This window comes from Ranitomeya variabilis, chromosome 5, assembly GCF_051348905.1.
Source record: "Ranitomeya variabilis isolate aRanVar5 chromosome 5, aRanVar5.hap1, whole genome shotgun sequence".
Taxonomy (NCBI): Eukaryota; Metazoa; Chordata; class Amphibia; order Anura; family Dendrobatidae; genus Ranitomeya; species Ranitomeya variabilis.
This window is the reverse complement of record NC_135236.1, coordinates 339,287,256-339,312,824: the sequence shown is the minus strand read 5'-3', so window position 1 is coordinate 339,312,824 and position 25,569 is coordinate 339,287,256. Positions and strand designations below refer to the sequence as shown.

Here is a 25,569-nt window from a genome sequence, read left to right as displayed (position 1 = left end):
ATTTAGATAAAGAAATGTATTTATGGGAATAATATATATTTTTTTTTTTTCATTATTTTGGAATTTTTTTTTTACACATTTGGAATTTTTTTTTTTTACTTTTTTACTTTGCCCCAGGGGGGGGACAATACAGATCGGTGATCTGTCAGTTTGCATAGCACTCTGACAGATCACCGATCTGCGAGAAGTGCAGGCTGCTTCACAGTGCCTGCTCTGAGCAGGCTTCTGTGAAGCCACCTCCCTCCCTGCAGGACCCGGATCCGCGGCCATCTTGGATCCGGGTCTGGAGCAGGCAGGGAGGGAGGTAAGACCCTCGCAGCAACGCGATCACATCGCGTTGCTGCGGGGGGCTCAGGGAAGCCCGCAGGGAGCCCCCTCCCTGCGCGATGCTTCCCTGCACCGCCGGCACATCGCGATCATGTTTGATCGCGGTGTGCCGGGGGTTAATGTGCCGGGGGCGGTCCGTGACCGCTCCTGGCACATAGTGCCGGATGTCAGCTGCGATATGCAGCTGACACCCGGCCGCGATCGGCCGCGCTCCCCCCGTGAGCGCGGCCGATCGCGTATGACGTACTATACCGTCGGTGGGAATTAAGGCCCACCCCACCTCGACGGTATAGTACGTCAGATGGGATTAAGGGGTTAAGCCAGAAAGTTGCCATTTGAAATGACTTTAGTTTTGTGCCATGTCTACGATCTGCTTTTTTTCTACAAAATTAAACAACTGAATGAACATCCTCCAAGGCCGGTGATTCCATAATTTTTGCCAGGAGTTGTAAACAGGAAAATGGCAAGCCTCATCATGATTCTGAAGCATCTAACGAGTGGCAGGTACCTCTGTGCTCTAGGGCAGAAATCTCACTCCAGTCAAGTACTGTAGTGAGATTATGGCATAGTGAACACCACAACTAGTCAAGAATTAGCCAAGCTCTGGTATCCCTCCTCAGCTCCGCTATTTTGTTGGAACTGACAAACTGGCGTGTAAAATGTCAAAAGTCGCAAAATTTAGTCGCAAATCTGAGTTGCACTCACATTTTGAGACTTTTAAATGGTTTTATGCCAGATTTCTGTTGTGAAAGCTTTGATTATTTTATTTATTCTGGACTTATAAGTTGTAAGCATGCATTTTAATCAGGACCTACCATTCACAGCATTAAATCATTGGTGTTTATACAATGTAATTTCCTAAACATTTTGGCATAAGAGAACACACAGTTCAATTTAACATGCAATATATATTCTCAAAAACCTAAAATTATTAACAACCCAAACAACCTAACAATAGTATGCCTTACATACTAACTGTGGTTCAAAGTACCATAAATGAACAAAAATACATTACTTAGATTCAAAACTGCAGATGACAGTGGCTTAATGAATACATTTTGTTCAGACATACATTGCAGGGCAGTAGCACAAATCACGGCACACTTAGATATTATCTGGGTTAGCAAATTCTGTACTTATTCCTTGCAAAAAATGTGATGGAGAATGGATGTCATGAATGAGAGGATTTAAAGCCATAATGAAGTAAGCTGTAGCAGCTCAAAACACTAGAAGAGTCCACTAGACAATGCAAGCATTCATCACTTTTTGATTGAACATTTAGCTCGGGTTCACGCCACATTCAGGATACACATCTGTCACTTTGTCTGAAGCGATGATAAACGGGATTCAGAAGAAACCTTTGATTTAGCCTTTCAGTAGAAGCCAGATAGAGCACAAAGTGACTCTGCCTCAACATAATAATCAATAGAAAAATATCACCCAATGTGCACTTGTCTCCATTCTCATTTTATTATCAATATAATAATTAGCTCTGTTGAGAGTTCTGTCCGAATCCAGTTTTTCAAGGCTTCATACAGCTGTCTCAACAGAGCAACGTGTCAGAAACATACAGGTGCTTTTCACAAAATTGGAATATCAAAAAGCTAATTTATTTCAGTTCTTAAATACAAAAAGTGAAACTCATTATATAGAGTAATTACAAACAGAGTGATCTTTTTCAAGTGTTTATTTCTGTTAATGTTGATGATTATGGCTTACAGCTAATGAAAAACCCAAAAGTCATTATCTCAGTAAATTAGAATAATTAATAAAAAACACATGCAAAGGCTTCCTAAGCTTTTAAAAAAGGTCATTTAGTCTGTTTCAGTAGGCTCCACAATCATGGAGAAGACTGCTGACTTGTCAGATGTCTAGAAGGCAGTCATTGACACACTCCTCAAGGAAGGTAAGCCACAAAAGGTCATTGCTAAAGAAGCTGGCTGTTCAGAGTCCTGTATCCAAGCATATTAATGGAAAGTTGAGTGGAAAGTGTGGTAGAAAAGGGTGTACAAGCAACTGGGATAACCGCAGCCTTGAAAGGATTGTTAAGAAAAAGGCATTCAAAAATTTGGGGGAGATTCAAAAGGAGTGGACTGCTGATGGAGTAATTGCTTCAAGAGCCACCACACACAGACGTTTCCAGGACATGGGCTACAAGTGTCGCATTCCTTGTGTCAAACCACTCATGCCCAATAGACAACGCCAGAAGCGTCTTACCTGGGCCAAGGAGAAAAAGAACTGGACTGTTGCTCAGTGGTCCAAGTTGTTGTCTTCAGATGAAAGTAAATTTTGCATTTCATTTGGAAATCAAGGTCCCAGAGTCTGGAGGAAGAGTGGAGAGGCCACAATCCAAGCTGCTTGAGGTCTAGTGTGAAGTTTCCACAATCAGTGATGTTTTGGGAAGCCATGCCATCTGCTGGTGTAGGTCCACTGTGTTTTATTAAGACCAAAGTCAGCCCAGCCAGTTACCAGGAAATTTTTGAGCACTTTATTCTTCCCTCTGCTGACAAGCTTTTTGAAGATGGAAATTTCATTCTCCAACAGGACTTGGCACCTGTCCACACTGCCAAAAGTACCAATACCTGGTTTAAAAACAACATCACTGTGCTTGATTGGCCAGCAAACTCGCCTGACCTTAACCCCATAGAGATTCTATGGAGTATTGTCAGGAGGAAGACGAGAGACACCAGACCCCACAATGCGAAAGAGCTGAAGGCTGCTATCAAAGCAACCTGGGCTTCCATAACACCTCAGCAGTGCTACAAGCTGCTCACCTCCATGCCACGCCGCATTGATGCAGTAATTGATGCACAAGGAGCCCTGACCAAGTATTGAGTGCAATTAATAAATATACATTTCAGTAGGGCAACATTTCGGATTTCAAAATCATTTTTCTAAGCTGATATTATCAAGTATTTTAATTTACTGAGATAAATACTTTTTGGTTTTCATTGGCTGTAAGCCATAATCATCAACATTAACAGAAATAAACACTTGAAACAGATCACTCTGTTTGAAATGACTCTATATAATATAGGAGTTTTACTTTTTTTTATTGAAATACTGAAATAAATTAACTTTTTGATGATATTCTAATTTTGTGAGAAGCACCTGTAACATGAACATAGCCTTACAAAAGGTACTTATAATGATGTAGTCACATACTGTATGTTCCAAAGAAAAACATTTTTTGAAGTGACATTTCTGAAATATTACTAAGACCACAATTTGACAGTTTGACAGTGGACACAATCTGCTGCTTAATCGCAGAACATTTCTTCACATCTGTATGGTCTCTCGTACAAGCCATCTTAGACTCACTGCTCTTTCTTAATCTCTGGCTCCTGTATGGTATTCTGGATAAAAAAAAGTAAAAACAGATTTAGTAACATGAAATATCTACAACTGTCACAAAGGTAATAAAGTACCTTTCTGAGAACCAAATGAGTAATTTTGTCATTCTCATTACAAGGAGAGACTGTGTACATAAAAAAACAAAAACCATCAGGATTCATATGGGCGCCACCACAAAAATTATAAAATAAAAACAATAATTTAGTGCATAAAAATAATATGATTACATTCAGCTCTGCAAGCGAAGAATCAGCTGTGGGTTACCCCTTTTATGTCTAGTGTCAGTGTTGGGCCTGCCATTGCACTATACTGAGTGCGTTATTGTGGTCATCCTATTTTGTGCATATAATGCACAACTCATTAATGGCTTCCGTTGCGCGAGACATTGGTGTACAAATTGTAAACCGTTTTCAAACTTCTGTGAGACAATTACTTCTATCTGAGACAAGTATGTGTTATTGCCCTTATGAACTCCTTAATGCATAATAACTCTAGGCTGGCTGGAAAATGCTTTAAAGGGACTCTGTCACCCCAAAAATCGTATCTGAGCTAAGCCCACCGGCATCAGGGGCTTATCTACAGCATTCATAAGCCCCCGATGTAACCTGAAAGATGAGAAATAAAGGTTATTTTATACTCACCCAGGGGAGGTCCCCGCTGCGGTCCAGTCCGATGGGCGTCGCGATCCGGGTCCAGCGCCTCCTATCTACATTCGATGACGTCCTCTTCTTGCCGTGGCTCCGGCGTACCTTGTCTGTCCTGTTGAGGGCAGAGCAAAGTACTGCAATGCGAAGGCGCAGGGAAAGGTCAGAGAGCCCCGGCGCCTACACACTGCAGTACTTTGCTCTGCCCTCAACAGGGCAGACAAAGTACGCCGGAGCTGCAGTGTGAAGACAAGAAGAGGACATCATCCTATGAAGATGGGAGGCCCCGGACCGGACCGCGACGCCCATCGGACCCGGACCGCCCGTGGGTGAGTATAATTAACCTTTATTTCTCATCTTTCAGGTTACATAGGGGGCTTATCTACAGCATTACAGAATGCTGTAGATAAGCCCCTGATGTCGGTGGGCTTAGCTCAGATACTATTTTTGGGCTGACAGAGTCCCTTTAATGGCTAGAGGCAACCTGGACATAACCGTTTTAATTCTTCAATCATGTGCTTAAAAATCTAAATGAACACCTATAAAAAAGGTTCTTCACACAATACACCATGAAACCAAGTGTCCTGTGAATGTGGTGATCGGATACTTGCATAGAAATGTGCAAGGCTCAAAAATCAATAAAAAATGTATTCTTAATTGGATAACAATTAAAAGCATAAAAATAGACATACAAAAGTCAGACATGCATAATACTAGGTAGGCAAGTGACAACAAAACTTCAAAAACTGGAAATACTAAAAAGCAATACAGAGTTATATCATGTGCAATCACAGTATTGAGGACGAATACTCAAAAGGTACAAGCCAAAATAGCCAGTGTTGTATAAGTAAGGCCCTTTAAGGTATTAAGGTACACACCGGCAAACAGCGAGTGAGAGGTTTTTTTTTGTTTTTCTTTGTTTGTTTGTTTTTTTTTGGGGGGGGGGGTTGTTGGACAGTCTTGATTAAGAGTAACACACTCTATATTCATGAATTTGACAAATTTTACAGCTGCCAATTTCCACCGCAAGTGATTTAATATGTAGTGCAATTCTGTCGCCTAACCCCGCTATAGTGGTGCAAATTTTAATTACCCGCTCAAACTGCGCAGTATACTTTTTCTACTGTGTCCCATGGGAAAGCGTAGAAGGGTATCCAATTACAAAAAAAAAAAACAACTCTGCAGAAGTTATTAGGGCACTTTTTAATTTGCTTGGTACATAAACGTCTATGGATACAGTCAGTATGTGCAGAAATGTGAGCAGACACCATTATTGCCATATTGTGTGCAGCGCTGATGCTATGATTCCAGCCGCTTTCTGTATACACTATATACAGAGTGTTGTCTTGTTACACAGCAAGTACTATCATGGATATATACAGACTCTTGCTGGGTCACAATATAGTTTACAGTGCCATCGCAGCAGTATGTATGTATGTACAGTACTATATGCATACACTGACAAGAGTGTGTATTCTGTATACAGACTGCTCCAGGCCTGCACTTTTACCTTTATCTAAAGACCACCCAGTTGGATTCTAATACTTAAAGAAGCCACAAATCAATTTTTGACATAATGCACATTAGAACTACTATTTTGTGTGAATCTAAACAGGCTTTATTTTATCTAGTCTTTAAAAAAGCACTCCTCCTATCAAAGTTTTTATCCTCTTAATATACTGCAATCATCATGCTACATAGCACTGTGCACTGACAATTGCTTATTTTTCCCTTGTACCCAGCTAATTTTTCTGTTTACCATTAGGTCTATGACATCACATGATTAAAAACTGATCAGCTGAATCCTTTTAAGCTCTATGTAGAAACAGGTGGTCATTTTTGTCTGCACAAGTCCTGAGTCACTGCAAAAGTCTATGGCAAAGGGGGGACGAGGGAGCAGCTGAGTCAGACGTTAGAGGAGAATGAGTCATGCAAGGACAAAAGACTTACGGTTTCTACCTAGAGCAGAGAAAAAAGAATAATCATCTGAGTAGAAAGGCAAAATGAGCAATTGTAAGTACACGATTCTCTATAATAAGACGACTTCAATATATTATGAGGATAAAAACTTTGATGGGAGTGCTTATTTAAGTCTATTCTGTAGCTCTGAGAAAGAAAATGAAGAAATCTGTGCAGAAGTTAAAAGCTTCGCCTCAAATTAATATAATAGGGTAATGCAAAAATATCATTTTCTGCTAGTCTGTTTGTGGAAAAACTAGAACGGTCATCCTACAACTAGGAGAACAAATTGAATGATACAGACCTGTAGTATCTCATGTTCTCTGATAAGGCGATCATATTCTCTAGTTAGCCCTTCACTCTGCTTCTTAAGGGCAAGGACTTCTGCTTGGGATTTAGAGAGTGCTGAAAAATAAATATTGGCAGTATGAGAAGTATATCTTGGCATGGTATACGGCGAACACCAAATACATGTATATAACATGTGTCGTGACATTTACATGATATTTTCAATTCTGTCAAATTCTCCTTATCAACAGACTACAATCTGGCTCCGCGTTATTTTAGTTGTCCCCACTATTTAGATTTAACTGACGAAATTATATATGGCATTCTGATGGGGACGCTACATCATTCTCTCCTGGCCTTTTTGAAATGGCTATTCACAACTAAGGGCTACTTAAGATGTCCATGCACAGACAGCAATGCACTGACTGGCTGTGGCTCTCCCGACCCAAGAGTCACAGCCTCATATACTGTACATATATACTATAACTGTTACGCTCGGGGCAGGAGACCCATGGCCAGTCCGTGCTCAAACAGATTTCCACAGATGTCTGAAGCAGCCTGAAAATTGAGGTATTAAATAATGTAAATCTGGATTTTGCTCGGGAATTACTACATATTTGGCAGTTTAATCCACACTACATTTGCTATGTTTGTTTGCACATAGCCTAACCTTTACTTTACAGTCACCGTTTACCTCTAAAACCCTCATCCTCCAGAATGTATTCCAAGAATGATTAAAGATTAAAAAAAGAAAGTCTTGTGGTACAGGACATGAAACGTGAGACAAAATGTAACTTTCTGTGGTAATTTACAAGACATAGCATGCTGCCAATGTTGACTATAAACACAAGTATCTCATCAAGAGGACATGCTATCAAGGCATCAACAAAATAACAGCACTCCACATTGTTCTTGTGTTTTGGGTACGATGACACCAAGAATAATGTGTTTCTGGAGCAAGAGTTTTTAAAGGGAAAAGACACTGGGTTTAATTTTCTTATTAGTCACTAATTAAATCCGCACACAATTTGCACTATTTTTGTTGTTTCATGTGATCTACTCTGATCAGCTCGTGTCTCATATTAGGTACTTTCCATGGTCACATGAGAGGACAATGGTGATTTACCAGTTACTGGAACAAACGTGTCAAGATAAAAATTAATTAGTGAATTTTGTGAACAGCGAAGTGGACTGAAAGAGGGCAGACATCCCTTCTCAATGCCATAAACCCTAGGCACACATACATCTAGCTTATGTTGTTCGCTAAATACGAAGAGCAGAAACTCCCACTGTATATTTGAGGGCGTTTATTCACCTAATGATTCAACTTCACAAAAAAACAGCGCAAATCTAGACTTGGATGGGCTCTTTATTATGGAAAGATGGGCAGGAATTCTCACTACTCGTGATATCATCTATTGCTGTGTACATTTTCGTGAGTCTTTCACCAGATCACTTGAAGAACAAGTTTCATCGGTCAGAACAGTATGAGTGGCTTAGGGTATTTGTATTAGTTACTTCAAGCATTTAATGAATGGGATGGACAAGATCTGAGGAATAATCAGCAATACAGAAATGTTATCTCCGTTTATGCGATGTAATAGAAGCCCAGCGTGTGTGTGCTTCTACCATCCATGCATGAGGACTCCTGTTTTGCTCTGCATTGCTATAGCTGAATGACAGACAGTTAATAGCCCAGAACCAGCAGAAATTATGAGACCTAAACTTGCTAATTGGCAGTTCCCCTGCATAAAGTTTCCTTAATAAACTGCTTACGTTTTAACAGTTTGCAACTGAAAACAACATTGCTGGAGGTTTTAGGTTTCCCTAGAACCTGTCACTTTTGGCTTTCCCAAAGATGCTGTGGCAAAGTAAAGCCTTGGACAAGAATGACCGATTGCTTTATGTACCTTCCACCCAGCTCATTACATTTAGGAATGAAATTAGAAATTCCCCATGAGGGGAATTCTGCATTTCACTGATCCGTAGATGCGGTTGGATAACTAAGGCTGTGTTAACATTCGCGTTCAAGCCCCCCTCACCTCCCCCACCAGAAAATAAAAAAATAAAACAGGATGAATGCTTTTATAATCCATTATATCTTCTACATCGGTGTCCATAATGAGACGGATCTGGCAGTGCTGTCATTTCCGTTCTATTCCTATGGCAAAGCACTGGAAATGCATAAAGCAAATCCAAATTTAATTTTTATAAGAAAATACAGAGCAGACCTAATGGTATTTTGTACAATTTAAAAAAAAGCAGTCCCCATTTTCCCTTATGATGTAAGCATGGTGGGGTGTACAGGTCCTATGGACTGCACTAGTAGCTGTTTGTTTATTTTTTTTAAATAACTGTATAGGGGGTCAGAGCTCCCAAAATCTTTCCTGAAGCCAAGGTAACACTGCTTGCAGAAATACCAGACTCCCTACTTCGGCCTCATGCAGACGTCCATGTCTGCAGACCAAAGTATGACAGTCTCATATAATTCTACTAGATGGTGACCCGATTGTAACGCATCGGGTATTCTAGAACATGTATGTACCGTAGTTTATTTATGAAGATTTCAGAATAATGCAATGAATACACAAAATTCGGCCGGGCGCGACCAATTAGCAGAGCGTGGTTCAAATCCCACGCCAATTCGCGGCCGGACTGCGTTTGTCGCTGACTGTTCACGGCCGGCCGGGCGCGACGAATCCGTGAAGCCAGGGCAATCTCCAGGTTTTTGAGGGCCCCGGGTGAAAGTCTCACAGCCCACGTAGCATATAACACAGACCATGTAGTATATAGCACAGCTACGTAGTATATTGCACAGCCACGTAGTATATAGCACAGCCACATAGTATATAGCACAGCCACGTAGTATATAACACAGCCCACGGAGTATAAAAAAAAATAAAATAAAAAAAAAGAATGAAAATAAAAAATAGTTATATACTCACCTTTTGGCGGCCCCGGGATCCATCCCAGGCCAATTCGCAGCCAGACTGTGCCTGTCGCTGATTGGTCACGGCCGGCTGGGCGCGACCAATCAGCGAAGCGGGATTTCCGTGACAGACAGACAAACAGACGAAGTGGACCTTAGACAATTATATATATATATATATAGATGCTTGGGTTGGGAGACACAGGGCCGTCCGTATGAGCTCTAGTAGAGCTTTTGAGCCAATCCCATGATAAATAGGCATCCACACTTTCTCTGTGATTGGCTAAACAGCAGCCCATGAGAGAACGGACCTTCTCTGCTCCTGATGCTGAAAACAGAATTGGGGCTGGCAACAAGAATGATTTTTGCCTCAGTATCCAAAATATTCCATATAACCTCTAGAACCGAGATTATCTGTGTATTCCGTCAAACAGAGAAATTTGGTGATAGGTCATCCCTCACACTACAGAGGAGAATAAGAAGAATGAGATCTATGAGAAGGTAACACAAAGTACAAAACAGCACTTCTATGTAATGGACACTGCTAATATATATTTACGTAGTTTTGTGCTGGGCTTTATACCCACGGCAAATCAAGTCTACAGGTGAGACAATCTGATTAGCCTTAGCAGTCCCTGGCTCAGTAATCCAGCAGTGTACTTTCAATTTGTTTAGGAAGTGGTCAGGACTCAGGGCCACTTCACAATCAAGCAGTGATTAATCTAGTGAGAAAAGATGCACTGTAACAAAACTATAGATCAACCTTCTCAGCTCCCCCTGCTCTATAACATGATGCCTGCATGTTCATGGTCTAAATTGAATGAATTGGCCTGCACTCTGTCACAAGGCGAGGTGCAGTCGGGAAGGGCCCTAGGACCCCATGTCCATAAAATTAAAAATTCACCGCACACTGTCCATATGGTGATGGAAAAAATTATATTTATTACACTTGGTGACAATAAAATAATCGTAGAGCAGAGAAAAATAAACCAAACATTTTGAGCGCCTATATTCAATTTTGACGTTTTATCCTATCCTAGGTCTTATTCAATACGTCGCCAGTTTGCTGTCGTGCCTGCATGGTCCTTAGGAATGTAAGGAGTATAGCGATATGGTTACTGTGGTGTCCAAGGCAGCGCTCCACCTCCAGCGGCTGCTATGGTACACTTTAATTGGTGTGCACGGATGCGTCCCGTTCTCAGCCCTCTGATGCTGGAGGCTGAGAGCGGGAGCGCTGCCTTGGACACCACAGTAACCATATCGCTATACTCCTTACATTCCAAAGGACCATGCAGGCACGACAGCAAACTGGCGACGTATTGAATAAGACCTAGGATAGGTCGAAACGTCAAAATTGAATATAGTCGCTCAAAATATTTTTCTTTTTTTCTTTTCTCTGCTCTACGATTATTTTATTGTCACCAAGTGTAATAAATATAATTTTTTGCAACAACATATTGTCTGAGTGTGCGGTGAATTTTGAATTTTATGCATTTTCATGGTGACCGGTTCACATTATCACAAAAATCTGATTTAATCAAGTCATTTTTTGATAAAGGCTTTCCTTTAAAATAGCCCTCTTTTCCTTTATTATTGTGTAAAAAAAAAAAAAAACCTACACATATTTGGCATTGCTGGACTTTTTTTTAGAACTGAATATTTATTGATTTTTCAGTGAAAATTTACAGAATGGAATCACACCAAGATATAAGATATAATACATGTAAACATTCAATGCAAATCAGTAAACAAATATAATAGAAAAATAGACAGTTGAACACAAGGGAGTGAAGGAGAGGAAGTCCCTGGGAAAGATGATACATTTTGCTGGGTAAATACCATTGTGAGGCTGCACCTTTAACCCCTTCCCAGCCTATTTTGACCTTAATGACCTGGCCATTTTTTTGCAATTCTGACCAGTGTCCCTTTATGAGGTAATAACTCAGGAACACTTCAACGGATCCTAGCGATTCTGAGATTGTTTTTTCGTGACATATTGTGCTTCATGTTAGTGGTACATTTAGGTCGATAATTTTTGTGTTTATGTGTGAAAAAAACTGAAATTTGGTTAAAATTTCGCAATTTTCAAATTTAGAATTTTTATCCTGTTAAACCAGAGTTATGTGACACAAAACAGTTAATAAATAACATTTCCCACATGTCTACTTTACATCAGAACCATTTTGGAAACAATTTTTTTTGTTAGGAAGTTATAAGGGTTGAAAGTTGACCAGCAATTTGTCATTTTTACAACACATTTTACAAAACCATTTTTTTTTTTTTTTTTTTTTTTAAGGGACCACCTCACATTTGAAGTCACTTTGAGGGGTCTATATGGCAGAAAATACGCAAAAGTGACACCATTCTAATAACTGCACCCCTCAAGGTGCTCAAAACCACATTCAAGAAGCTTATTAACCCTTCAGGTGTTTCACAGCAGCAGAAGCAACATGGAAGGAAAAAATGAACATTTAACTTTTTAGTCACAAAAATGATCTTTTAGCACCAACTTTATTTATTTTGCCAAGGGTAAAAGGTTAAAGTCGACCCCAAAACTTGTTGTCCATTTTGTCCTGAGTACGCTGTAACCCCATATGTGGGGGGGACCACTGTTTGGGCGCACGTAAGGGCTTGGAAGGGAAGGAGCGCCATTTGACTTTTTGAATGGCAAATTAACTCCAATCGCTAGCGGACACCATGTCGAGTATGGAGAGCCCCTGTGTGCCTAAACATTGGAGCTCCCCCACAAATGACCCAATTTTGGAAACTAGACCCCCCCCACGGAACTTATCTAAATGTGTGGTGAGCACTTTGAACCCCCAAGTGCTTCAATGAAGTTTATAACTTAGAGCTGTGAAAATAAAAAATCATTTTCCAACAAAAATAATTTTTTAGCCCCCAATTTTTTATTTTCCTAAGGTTAAGGAGAAATTAGACCCCCAAAGTTGTTGTGCAATTTTTCCTCAGTACGCTGATGCCCCATATTTTTGGGTAAACCACGGTTTGGGCGCACGTCAGGGCTTGGAAAGGAGGGAGCACTATTTGACTTTTTGAACGCAAGTTTGTCTGGAATCTATGGTGGCACCATGTCGCGTTTGAAGACCTTCTGCTGTGCCTAAACAGTGGAAACCCCTCAGTTCTAACTCCAACACTAACCCCAACACACCCCTAACCCGAATCCCAACCCTAACCACAAGCCTAACCCTAACCCTTACATACCCCTAACCCCAATTCCAACCCTAACCCCAATTCCAACCCTAACCCCAATTCCAACCCTAACCCCAATTCCAATCCTAATTCCAACCCTAATTCTAACCCTAATTCTAACCCTAATTCTAAATCAATATTTAGCAAGGTAGGGCTGTAGTTAATTAAAATAAAATATAACTTTTAATCTTTATCTATTAAAATGAGCCATATCGTCTCATAAAATCCATATTGACCACATTATTATTATTATTTATTGTTATAGCGCCATTTATTCCATGGCGCTTTACAAGTGAGGAGGGGTATACATAATAAAAACAAGTACAATAATCTTAAACAATACAAGTCATAACTGGTACAGGAGGAGAGAGGACCCTGCCCGCGAAGGCTCACAATCTACAAGGGATGGGTGAGAATACAGTAGGCGAGGATAGAGCTGGTCATGCAGCGGTTGGTTGATCGGTGGTTATTGCAGGTTGTAGGCTTGTCGGAAGAGGTGGGTCTTCAGATTCTTTTTGAAGGTTTCGATGGTGGGCGAGAGTCTGATGTGTTGTGGTAGAGGGTTCCAGAGTAGGGGTGATACGCGAGAGAAATCTTGTATACGATTGTGGGAAGAGGAGATAAGAGGGGAGTAGAGAAGGAGATCTTGTGAGGATCGGAGGTTGCGTGTAGGAAAGTACCGGGAGATGAGGTCACAGATGTAAGGAGGAGACAGGTTGTGGATGGCTTTGTACGTCATGGTTAGGGTTTTGTACTGGAGTCTCTGGGCAATGGGGAGCCAGTGAAGGGATTGACAGAGGGGAGAGGCCGGAGAATAGCGGGGGGACAGGTGGATTAGTCAGGCAGCAGAGTTTAGAATAGATTGGAGGGGTGCGAGAGTGTTAGAGGGGAGGCCACAGAGCAGGAGGTTGCAGTAGTCAAGGCGAGAGATGATGAGGGCATGGACTAGGGTTTTTGCAGATGCTTGGTTGAGGAATGAACGGATTTGTGAAATATTTTTGAGTTGAAGTCGGCAGGAAGTGGAAAGGGCTTGGATATGTGGTTTGAAGGAGAGATCAGCGTCAAGGATAACCCCGAGGCAGCGAGCTTGTGGGACTGGGGAGAGTGGGCAGCCATTTACTGTAATGGATAGGTTCGTTGGGGGGGTCACGTGAGATGGGGGAAAGATGATGAATTCTCTTTTGTCCATGTTAAGTTTCAGAAATCTAGCAGAGAAGAAGGATGAAATAGTGGACAGACATTGAGGGATTCTGGTTAGTAGGGAGGTGATATCTGGTCCAGAGATGTAGATCTGTGTGTCATCAGCATAGAGGTGATACTGAAAGCCATGAGATTCTATGAGCTGTCCCAGGCCAAAGGTGTAAATGGAGAAGAGCAGGGGCCCAAGGACTGAACCTTGAGGAACTCCGACAGATAGGGGGCGAGGTGAGGAGGTGGTGTGTGAGTGGGAGACGCTGAATGTCCGGTCTGTTAGGTATGAGGAGATCCAGGATAGGGCCAAGTCTGTGATGCCAAGCGATGAGAGGGTCTGTAATAATAGGGAATGGTCCACTGTGTCAAAGGCAGCCGACAGGTCGAGGAGGAGGAGAACAGAGTAGTGTCGCTTGCTCTTGGCAGTTAAGAGGTCATTGGTGACCTTAGTTAGGGCAGTTTCAGTGGAATGGTGTGACCGGAAGCCAGATTGTAAGCGGTCAAAGAGGGAGCAAGAAGAGAGATGGGAGGACAGTTCAAGGTAGACGTGTTGTTCCAGTAGTTTTGAGGCATAGGGGAGAAGTGATATAGGGCAATAGCTAGATACAGAGGATGGGTCAAGAGAGGGCTTTTTGAGGATAGGTGTGATGGAGGCATGTTTAAAGCTTGAGGGGAAAACACCAGTTGTTAGTGATAGGTTGAAGAGATGGGTTAGGGTTGGGATGAAGATTGTGGTGAGGTTTGGGATGAGGTGGGATGGGAGCGGGTCAAGTGCACAGGTGGTGAGATGTGATTTTGAGAGTAGAGTGGCGAGTTGATCTTCTGTAATGGTGGAGAAGTTGGTTTTGGAGGTGGAGGGTAGGGAAGTTGGGAGGAAGGGCTCTGGGGCTTGTTGACCAAAACTGTCTCTGATGTTATCAATCTTCTGCTTGAAGAATGAGGCAAAGTCTTCAGCAGAGATAAGTGGGGAGGGAGGAGGTGCTTGGGGGCGGAGGAGAGAATTGAAGGTGTTGAATAACTGTTTAGGGTTGTGAGACAGGGAGGATATGAGAGATGAGAAGTAGGTTTGTTTAGCTGTGGCGAGTGTGGTCTTGAAAGTAGTGAGGGACTGTTTGAATGCGATGAAGTGGTCGTTGGAGTGGGATCTTTTCCATCTGCGCTCAGCAGCCCTGGAAGCTCGCCTCAGTTTTTTGGTCAGGCTGGTGTGCCAGGGCTGTCTGTTGATTTTGCGAGCTTTGGTATGTGTAAGTGGGGCAGCAGATTCCAAAGCTACAGCTATTGTGGTGTTATATAGAGCGACAGCGTCATCCGCATTGTGTATGGAACTTATGTCTGTGAGAGGGAGGAGGGATTCAGAGAATGAATGTAGGTCAAGATGTTTAAGATTTCTGCGAGGGTGTGAAAGTTTGTGGGGTGGGGACTCTAGACATGGAGTGGAGAGAGATGAGAATGTGAGAAGGTTGTGGTCAGAGAGAGGAAGAGGTGAGTTAGAGAGGTTAGATAGGGAGCAGAGGCGGGTGAATATGAGGTCCAGTGTGTGACCATCTTTGTGAGTGGCTGCAGAAGACCATTGAGTGAGGCCGAAGGAGGAAGAGAGAGATAGAAGTTTAGTGGCAGCTGAGAGGGAAGTGTCAATGGGGATGTTGAAATCGCCCATGATGATAGTGGGGATGTCTGCACATAACATAACACATAACAGACAACATACAAGTACTCTCTGGTGCTTCAATCCTGCACCATAAACCCCAGCATAACGCACCTTTTTTCTTATACATATATATGGGATATCACACCACAAGAAAAAAAAGTGCTTCTCAAGTGGCCTATAAATTGCTCAAAATATGCCACTTATGTTAGCCACTAGTATGCAGGAACAATCAAGTATCGGTCCCTTGCTTCGCAGCTTAAATCAAGATGAGTTGAGATGCTTTTACACATGAGGGAGCTCTCCACGTGCCCTTTTCAAAACCTCATTTCTCTAAGTTTCATCCAACCATCATTACGTCCTCCTTCATAACATGTTCTGGGAGATAACATAACATGGGAGAACATGTTATGAAGGAGGACGTAATGATAGTTGGATGAAACTTAGAGAAATGAGGTTTTGAAAAGGGCACATGGAGAGCCCCCTCATGTGTAAAAGCATCTCAACTCATCTTGATTTAAGCTGCAAAGCAAGGGACCGATACTTGGGTGAGATTGTTCCTGCATACTAGTGGCTAACATAAGTGGCATATTTTGAGCAATTTATAGGCCACTTGAGAAGCACTTTTTTCTTGTGGTGTGATATCCCATATACAGTTAGGTCCATATATATTTGGACAGAGACAACATTATTCTAATTTTGGTTCTAGACATTACCACAATAAATTTTAAACAAAACGATTCAGATGCAGTTGAAGTTCAGACTTTCAGCTTTCATTTGAGGGTATCCACATTAAAATTGGATGAAGGGTTTAGGAGTTTCAGCTCCTTAATATGTGCCACCCTGTTTTTAAAGGGACCAAAAGTAATTGGACAGATTAAATTATTGTAAATAAAATGTTCATTTCTAGTACTTGGTTGAAAATCCTTTGTTGGCAATGACTGCCTGAAGTCTTGAACTCATGGACATCACCAGACGCTGTGTTTCCTCCTTTTTGATGCTCTGCCAGGCCTTCACTGCAGTGGTTTTCAGTTGCTGTTTGTTTATGGGCCTTTCTGTCTGAAGTTTAGTCTATAACAAGTGAAATGCATGCTCAATTGGGTTCAGATCAGGTGACTGACTTGGCCATTCAAGAATATTCCACTTCTTTGCTTTAATAAACTCCTGAGTTGCTTTGGCTTTATGTTTTGGGTCATTGTCCATCTGTAGTATGAAACGACAACCAACCAGTTTGGCTGCATTTGGCTGGATCTGAGCACACAGTATGGCTCTGAATACCTCAGAATTCATTCGGCTGCTTCTGTCCTGTGTCACATCATCAATAAACACTAGTGACCCAGTGCCACTGGCAGCCATGCATGCCCAAGCCATCACATTGCCTCTGCAGTGTTTTACAGATGATGTGGTATGCTTTGGATCATGAGCTGTACCACGCCTTCGCCATACTTTTCTCTTTCCATCATTCTGGTAGAGGTTGATCTTGGTTTCATCTGTCCAAAGAATGTTCTTCCAGAACTGTGCTGGCTTTTTTAGATGTTTTTTAGCAAAGTCCAGTATAGCCTTTTTATTCTTGATGCTTATGAGTGGCTTGCACCGTGCAGTGAACCCTCTGTATTTACTTTCATGCAGTCTTCTCTTGATGGTAGATTTGGATATTGATACTCCTACCTCCTGGAGAGTGCTGTTCACTTGGTTGGCTGTTGTGAAGGGGTTTCTCTTCACCATGGAGATTATTCTGCGATCATCCACCGCTGTTGTCTTCCGTGGGCACCCAGGTCTTTTTGCATTGATGAGTTCACCAGTGCTTTCTTTCTTTCTCAGGATGTACCAAACTGTAGATTTTGCCACTCCTAATATTGCAGCAATTTTTCAGATGGGTTTTTTTCTGTTTTCGCAGCTTAAGGATGGCTTGTTTCACCTGCATGGAGAGCTCCTTTGACCGCATGTTTACTTCACAGCAAAACCTTCCAAATGCAAGCACCACACCTCAAATCAACTCCAGGCCTTTTATCTGCTTAATTCAGAATGACATAATGAAGGGATTGCCCACACCTGTCCATGAAATAGCCTTGGAGTCAATTGTCCAATTACTTTTGGTCCCTTTAAAAACAGGGTGGCACATGTTAAGGAGCGGAAGCTCCTAAACCCTTCATCCAATTTTAATGTGGATACCCTCAAATGAAAGCTGAAAGTCTGAACTTCAACTGCATCTGAATTGTTTTGTTTAAAATTCATTGTGGTAATGTCTATAACCAAAATTAGAAAAAGGTTGTCTTTGTCCAAATATATATGGACCTAACTGTATATATATATAAGAAAAAAGGTGCGTTATGCTGGGGTTTATGGTGCAGGATTGAAGCACCAGAGAGTACTTGTATGTTGTCTGTTATGTGTTATGTGGTCAATATGGATTTTATGAGACGATATGGCTCATTTTAATAGATAAAGATTAAAAGTTATATTTTATTTTAATTAACTACAGCCCTACCTTGCTAAATATTGATTTTTGAGCTGATTGGTGGTACTAGATTACTTAACCCTAATTCTAACCTTAATTCTAACCCTAACCTTAATTCGAACCCTAACCTTAATTCGATCCCTAACCTTAATTCGAACCCTAACCTTAATTCGAACCCTAACCTTAATTCGAACCCTAACCTTAATTCGAACCTTAACCTTAATTCGAACCCTAACCCTAGTGGAAAAATAAATATAAATATATATTTTTTATTTTATTATTTTCCCTACCTATGGGGGTGATAAAGGGGGGGGGTATTTACTATTTCTTTATTTTGATCAGTGCTAGGGTCTATCACAGTGATCAAAATGTACTTGGAATGAATGAATCTGCCGGCCGGAAGACCCAGGGCTGTTTCGTGATAGGACATCCCTGATGAAGAGGGGAGCTACCCCTTAAAACCTGTCGGATTTTTCTCCTGTTGCGCATTCGTCCTTGTTTTCTAGTGGCGTAACAGAAGCTCCGCCCCACGTCACAACCCCCAGCGAAGCTTCCGGCCGGAGACGCTGTTTACCAACGTCTCCACTGCTCAATTTCCAGCTCGCTCATTGAAGCACCTGGCTGCACAAGTAAGCGAATGATAAGCATTATCCGGCTACAAGAGAAATATATTTCAATCACCGCTTTCATCTATTTAGTGTTCAACGCCGGTGTTTATCAATTGGACCAGCATCACCCAAAACTTATACACGCTGCTTCTGCCTACACCGCACATAACCTTGCTATTGAAAGCGTACTGCAAGTAAAGTGCTCTGATCCCTGCCCCTCTGGCATTATCCGCATCCCTTAATCCTGATAGGGGAGTTCCAACGGATCAAACTAACCATATCATCTACTAGCAGATGAAATCCACACTTATTCCCTGAACACGCTCCACATCTAACACTGAGTGAGTATTCGGTCACCTATTTTCTTTGTCTCAGCATTGCGCGGTGATTCATTGTAAAACTTTTCAGGAATGGGCAGAGCGCCTGTTGCATTTACCAGCTGCATCGGAGATTCTTCTATATCCCTTCTTTGAGTGGACAAGCGCCAGTGTGTACCCACTTAGTACAATCTTTGAACCTCCACCATATTTGATTGTAGGTCGTGTGTTGTTTTTTTTAAAACCTCATTACATTTTCCGTAAATGCAGAATGATGTGCTTTACCAAAAAGTTATATCTTTGTCTCATCTGTCCACAAGACGCTTTCCCAGAAGGATTTTGGCTTACTCACATTTTGGAAAACTGCAGTCTAACTTTTTTAGGTCTCTGTCAGCAGTGGGGTCCTCCTGCAGTAACTTTTAATTTCAATCATATAACAGATATTCCTGCTGACATTGATGCACCCTGAGCCTGCAGGACCACTTGAATTCCTTTGAAGCTGCTTATCCACCATCCATATGATCCTGCACTGTAACCTGTAGCTAATCTCTCGTTGCAACCAGGGAGACTAGCTACAGTATCATGGGTTGTAAACTTCTTGATTGTGCTGCGCACAAAGGAATACCAAGATCTCTGGAAATGGACTCAACCTTGAGATTGTTGATATTTTTCAACAATTTTGTTTCTCAAGTACTCAAACAGTTCACTTCTCTTTCTGTTCTCCATGCTTAGTATGGTAGACAAGACACACAATGCAAAGATTGAGTCAACTTCTCCACTTTTTATCTGGTTTCAGGTGTGATCGTCATATTGCCCACAGTTGTTACTTGCCACAGGAGAGTTTAAATGAGCATCACATGCTTGAAACAGTCGTTTACCCACATTTTTGAAAACTTGCCAACACTTTTTTGGGGGTTTAGAGTGAAACGATGTCTAATGTGCCTTTTTTTGAAAAAAATGTTTGTGTTAATCCAATAATTACAAAGGAAATAAACATATGTATAACAAAACATGTGTAACTGCAATACATTTCTGTGAGAAATACTTCATTTTCTGGATCAATTTCAAGGGTGCCATCACTTTCGTCTATTAATGTACAGTACAGACACCTCATTTAAAGATTTTTCTGTATTTTCAAGACTATGAAAATGGTACATTAACACTGAAGGCATCAAAACTATGAATTAACACATGTGGAGTTATATGCTTAACAAAAAAGTGTGAAACAACTGAAAATATGTCTTATATTCTAGGTTCTTCAAAGTAGCCACCTTAAAGAACACAAGGAATGGACATTAGACCAGTGGAAATCTGTGCTTTGGTCTGATGAGTTCAAATTTGAGATCTTTCGTTCCAGCCAGATTTTTGCAACTGCACTTGGGGACACTTTCAAAGTTTTCCCAATTTTTTGGACTGAATGACCTTCATTTCTTAAAGTAATGATGGCCACTCGTTTTTCTTTACTTAGGCCTCTTTCACACTTCAGTCTTTTGGCGTCAGTCTGAAACCGCCTTTTTCCTCAAATAGCGGATCCGCCATTTTTTTTTGGCGGATCCGCTATTTTCCCAAAGACGTACATTAGCGACGGATTGTGGCGGATTGTCGTCCGTTGCATCCGCCATAAGACGGATCCGTCGTATTTTGGCGGACGTCATCTAGACATTGACAGACATTATAACGTTTTTTGTCTGCGCCGAAATGGCGGTTTGCGACGGATCCGTCGCGTCCGCCATTCCATAGAATGGCCGCCGGATTCGTCGCGACCATCATTTCGGCGGATCTGTCGCCCCAATCCGCTTTTTCAATTGCGCATGCTCCAAAAAGTAGATACTTTTCCCAGACAACCCCCAAGTAACGGATCCGTCAAAAAAATGGATCCGTTAGAACCGTTTTCTCAACAATTGTGACGGATCCGTCACTATGTCGGAGCTGACTGACGCCAAACAACTGAAGTGTGAAAGAAGCCTTAGCTGCTTTTTTCTTGCCATAATACAAATTCTGACAGTCTATTCAGCAGGACTATCAGCTGTGTATCCACCAGACTTCTGCTCAACACAACTGATGGTCCCAACCCCATTTATACGGCAAGAAATCCCACTTATTAAACCTGACAGGGCACACCTGTGAAGTGAAAACCATTTCCGGTGACTACCTCTTGAAGCTCATCAAGAGAATGCCAAGAGTGTGCAAAGCAGTCATCAAAGCAAAAGGTGGCTACTTTGAAGAACCTAGAATATAAGACATTTTCAGTTGTTTCACACTATTTTGTTAAGTATATAATTCCACATGTGTTAATTCATAGTGTTGATGCCTTCAATGTGAATTTACAATTTTCATAGTCATGAAAATACAGAAAAATCTTTTAATGAGAAGGTGTGTCCAAACTTTTGGTCTGTACTGTATATATACATTGGTGGCAAAAAAAATAATCAGCACTTCCACCATTGTTTTTTGGAATTCGCCTTTGTTCACTTTGTAATATAAAACAACATGATAACTGCTATACAGGGTGATTCTCACGCTACTTATCCCGAAAAATTTCTGTAACTTCTAAAAGACAATCCATCGTACTGAAATTTAGACTATACATACCTTGGTTCTTGAGAAACTGATGTTTTAAAGCAGGTGTTTAAAATATCCAGCGGTCGCATCCAAGCATGCCTGCATGTGCCGTTCCATATTGTTGAATGGATTCCACCTGACATCTAGGGTCAATAGCCTGAATTTCCTCACTGTATGTTCTCTTGGAGTGCCTGTAATGTTCGACAGTGACTCTGTAGAGTAAACACTACCTTTCTTAGCGGCTAGTTCAAATGTGGAATACGACACGCCTGTCTCCAAGGAAAGCCTGTGCAAGGATTTACGTGGAGATGACAGTAGTCACTGTTTCACATCTTGACTTGGTTCCTCAGACATTTTCAGATATCCCCCATCAGGCTTATCCAGTTATGTTCCTGTACTTTCCAGCTTATTCACTACTGACAGAATACATGGTTCGGAAGACGAATTTCGACCTACAAACCTCATTTTGGCACCTCTATAAAAGGACCAAGTTTTAACAATGAAAATACCCTCCTTCAAATTGTATGTGTACATTAACTGTTTAAAGGAATTCGGCATGAGTGAAATGCAAGCCCTACACAAACAACCCACAAGCAGAAAGGCGTGCAGCAAGTCTATCTCGTAGTGGAGGTGACTGGTCGGGTGACAAGTCGGCGAGACCACGTGGTGCAAGTATGTTTCTCATCGCTGATGTTCATTGCACGTTCACTTCTCATGAACCAAAAGTAGTACGTACTGTCCAAATTTCAGTACGGTCAACCGTATCTTTTGGAAGTTACAGCAATTTTTCTAGGTAAAGTAGAGTGTAAATCGCCCTGTAGTTCTATAAGTCTTTTTTTTCCTACTTTTGCACAATAAAAACACCTTTAAAAATATTTTGGTTTTGGGTTTGCACTTTCTTAATTCCCACACTGATCTCTCAAAAGATGGCCGAGGTGTGCGCTTGGTAGGTTGAACACATTCTCAGGAGTAAAAATGAGCAAATGCCATGGCGATGTGATAGTAGTCTGTAAATGAAAACTGCGGTTTTCGATCTGCACTTTCTTAATTCCCACACTGATCTCTCAAAAGATGGCCGAGAGGTGTGCCACTTGGTAGGCAGGAGCTCCCAGCTTCTGTCTCCGTGAATGCACAGCGTTGTGTACAGATTCAATAAGAAGCCTATGATTTTATATTACATCTGTACTCCACACAAGGTGCGCTCATGCTGGAGTTGTGTGCTCCTGCCTCCCAAGTTGTCTTTTGGGACATCTGTGTTGGTGTCAGAACCCAGATCCACACTAATCTACAGGCAGCTAAAGTAACAATGGTAAGGGTATGTGCACACGTTCAGGATTTCTTGCAGAAATTTCCTGAAGAAAACCGGAAATTTTCTGCAAGAAATCCGCATTTTTTTTTTTGCGTTTTTTTTCCGTTTTTTTCGCGTTTTTTTAGCATTCTGCAAGCGTAATTAGCTTGCAGAATGCTAAAGTTTTCCAAGCGATCTGTAGCATCGCTTGGAAAACTGACTGACAAGTTGGTCACACTTGTCAAACATACTGTTTGACAAGTGTGACCAACTTTTTACTATAGATGCAGCTTATGCAGCATCTATAGTAAAAGATAGAATGTTTAAAAATAATAAAAAAAATTAAAAAATGCTTATACTCACCCAGACATCTCATCAGCGGCATCCGTTCGTCTTCCTATAGCTGGTGTGTGCGCGCAGGACCTTCCGTGACGTCACGGTCACGTGAGCGGTCACATGACCGCTCACGACCAATCACAGGACAGTGACGTCATCGGCGAGGTCCTTCGCCGCACATCAGCTACAGGAACCGAACGGCAGCGTGCAGTGGAGGCGGGAACACTGCGCGGGACATCGAGGGTGAGTATATGACTATTTTTTTATTTTATTTCTTATTTTTTGACCACTTATATGGTGCCCAGTGCGTGGAGGAGAGTCTCCTCTCCTCCACCCTGGGTACCAACCGCACATAATCTGCTTACTTCCCGCATGGTGTGCACAGCCCCGTGCGGGAAGTAAGCAGATCAATGGACCCCTAGGTGTGCGGAATCCCTGCAATTCCGCATTTTTAATGAACATGTTGCTTTTTTTTCCGCTATGCGATTTTTTCGCGGAAAAAATCGCAACATTTGCACAAAAAATGCGGAATACCTTGTAAATAATAGGAGGCATAGGTTAGCGTTTTTTTCGCGTTTTTATCACGTTTTTATAGCGAAAAAACGCGAAAAAAACGCTAAAAATCCTGAACGTGTGCACATGGCCTTACTCTTTAAAGATAATTTATCAGCAGCTCCTCTTTGCCTACATAAGGCTGCTCTCAGATAAGGTACGAAAACATTTTGACAAGTTCCTGCTACGGTAATTTCTTCACAGACATTCACTGTGATTTGTTAAATGACATTTACCTAATACAGGTCCTTCTCAAAAAATTAGCATATAGTGTTAAATTTCATTATTTACCATAATATAATGATTACAATTAAACTTTCATATATTATAGATTCATTATCCACCAACTGAAATTTGTCAGGTCTTTTATTGTTTTAATACTGATGATTTTGGCATACAACTCCTGATAACCCAAAAAACCTGTCCTCAATAAATTAGCATATTTCACCCGACCAATCAAATAAAAGTGTTTTTTAATACCAAACAAAAAAACCATCAAATAATAATGTTCAGTTATGCACTCAATACTTGGTCGGGAATCCTTTGGCAGAAATGACTGCTTCAATGCGGCGTGGCATGGAGGCAATCAGCCTGTGACACTGCTGAGATGTTATGGAGGCCCAGGATGCTTCAATAGCGGCCTTAAGCTCATCCAGAGTGTTGGGTCTTGCGTCTCTGAACTTTCTCTTCACAATATCCCACAGATTCTCTATGGGGTTCAGGTCAGGAGAGTTGGCAGGCCAATTGAGCACAGTAATACCATGGTCAGTAAACCATTTACCAGTGGTTTTGGCACTGTGAGCAGGTGCCAGGTCGTGCTGAAAAATGAAATCTTCATCTCCATAAAGCATTTCAGCCGATGGAAGCATGAAGTGCTCCAAAATCTCCTGATAGCTAGCTGCATTGACCCTGCCCTTGATGAAACACAGTGGACCAACACCAGCAGCTGACATGGCACCCCACACCATCACTGACTGTGGGTACTTGACACTGGACTTCAGGCATTTTGGCATTTCCTTCTCCCCAGTCTTCCTCCAGACTCTGGCACCTTGATTTCCGAATGACATGCAAAATTTGCTTTCATCAGAAATAAAGTACTTGGGACCACTTAGCAACAGTCCAGTGCTGCTTCTCTGTAGCCCAGGTCAGGCGCTTCTGCCGCTGTTTATGGTTCAAAAGTGGCTTTACCTGGGGAATGCGGCACCTGTAGCCCATTTCCTGCACACGCCTGTGCACGGTGGCTCTGGATGTTTCCACACCAGACTCAGTCCACTGCTTCCTCAGGTTCCCCAAGGTCTGGAATCGGTCCTTCTCCACAATCTTCCTCAGGGTCCGGTCACCTCTTCTCGTTGTACAGCGTTTTCTGCCACATTGTTTCCTTCCAACAGACTTACCATTGAGGTGCCTTGATACAGCACTCTGGGAACAGCCTATTTGTTGAGAAATTTCTTTCTGGGTCTTAGGGTACTGTCACACAGTGCAATTTTGATCGCTACGACGGTACGATTCGTGACGTTCTAGCGATATCGTTACGATATCGCAGTGTCTGACACGCAGCAGCGATCAGGGACCCTGCTGAGAATCGTACGTCGTAGCAGATCGTTTGGAACTTTCTTTCGTCGCTTGATCTCCCGCTGACATCGCTGGATCGTTGTGTGTGACAGCGATCCAGCGATGTGTTCGCTTGTAACCAGGGTAAACATCGGGTAACTAAGCGCAGGGCTGCGCTTAGTAACCCGATGTTTACCCTGGTTACCAGCATAAACGTAAAAAAAACAAACCGTACATACTCACATTCCGGTGTCTGTCCTCCGGCGTCTCAGCTTCTCTGCACTGTGAGCGCCGGCCAGCCAGAAAGCGAGCACAGCGGTGATATCTGACGTCACCGCTCTGCTTTCCGGCCG

The 25,569-nt window shown here is 41.9% G+C and overlaps 1 protein-coding gene across 2 annotated transcripts in view; it reads right to left on the bottom strand.

Annotated features, from left to right (window-relative positions):
* Window positions 1-1,112: 1,112 nt before the first annotated feature.
* BCAP29 (B cell receptor associated protein 29) overlaps window positions 1,113-25,569 on the bottom strand; it is a 143,370-nt gene continuing 118,913 nt past the window's right edge. For both annotated transcript variants that reach the window (XM_077264801.1, XM_077264802.1), the window contains exons 7-8: window positions 6,589-6,689; window positions 1,113-3,683 (exon numbers count right to left, since the gene is read on the bottom strand). In XM_077264801.1, the coding sequence (XP_077120916.1) occupies window positions 3,645-3,683; window positions 6,589-6,689 (140 nt within the window). In that variant the 3' untranslated portion in view covers window positions 1,113-3,644. The remainder of the gene's footprint in view (window positions 3,684-6,588; window positions 6,690-25,569) is intronic.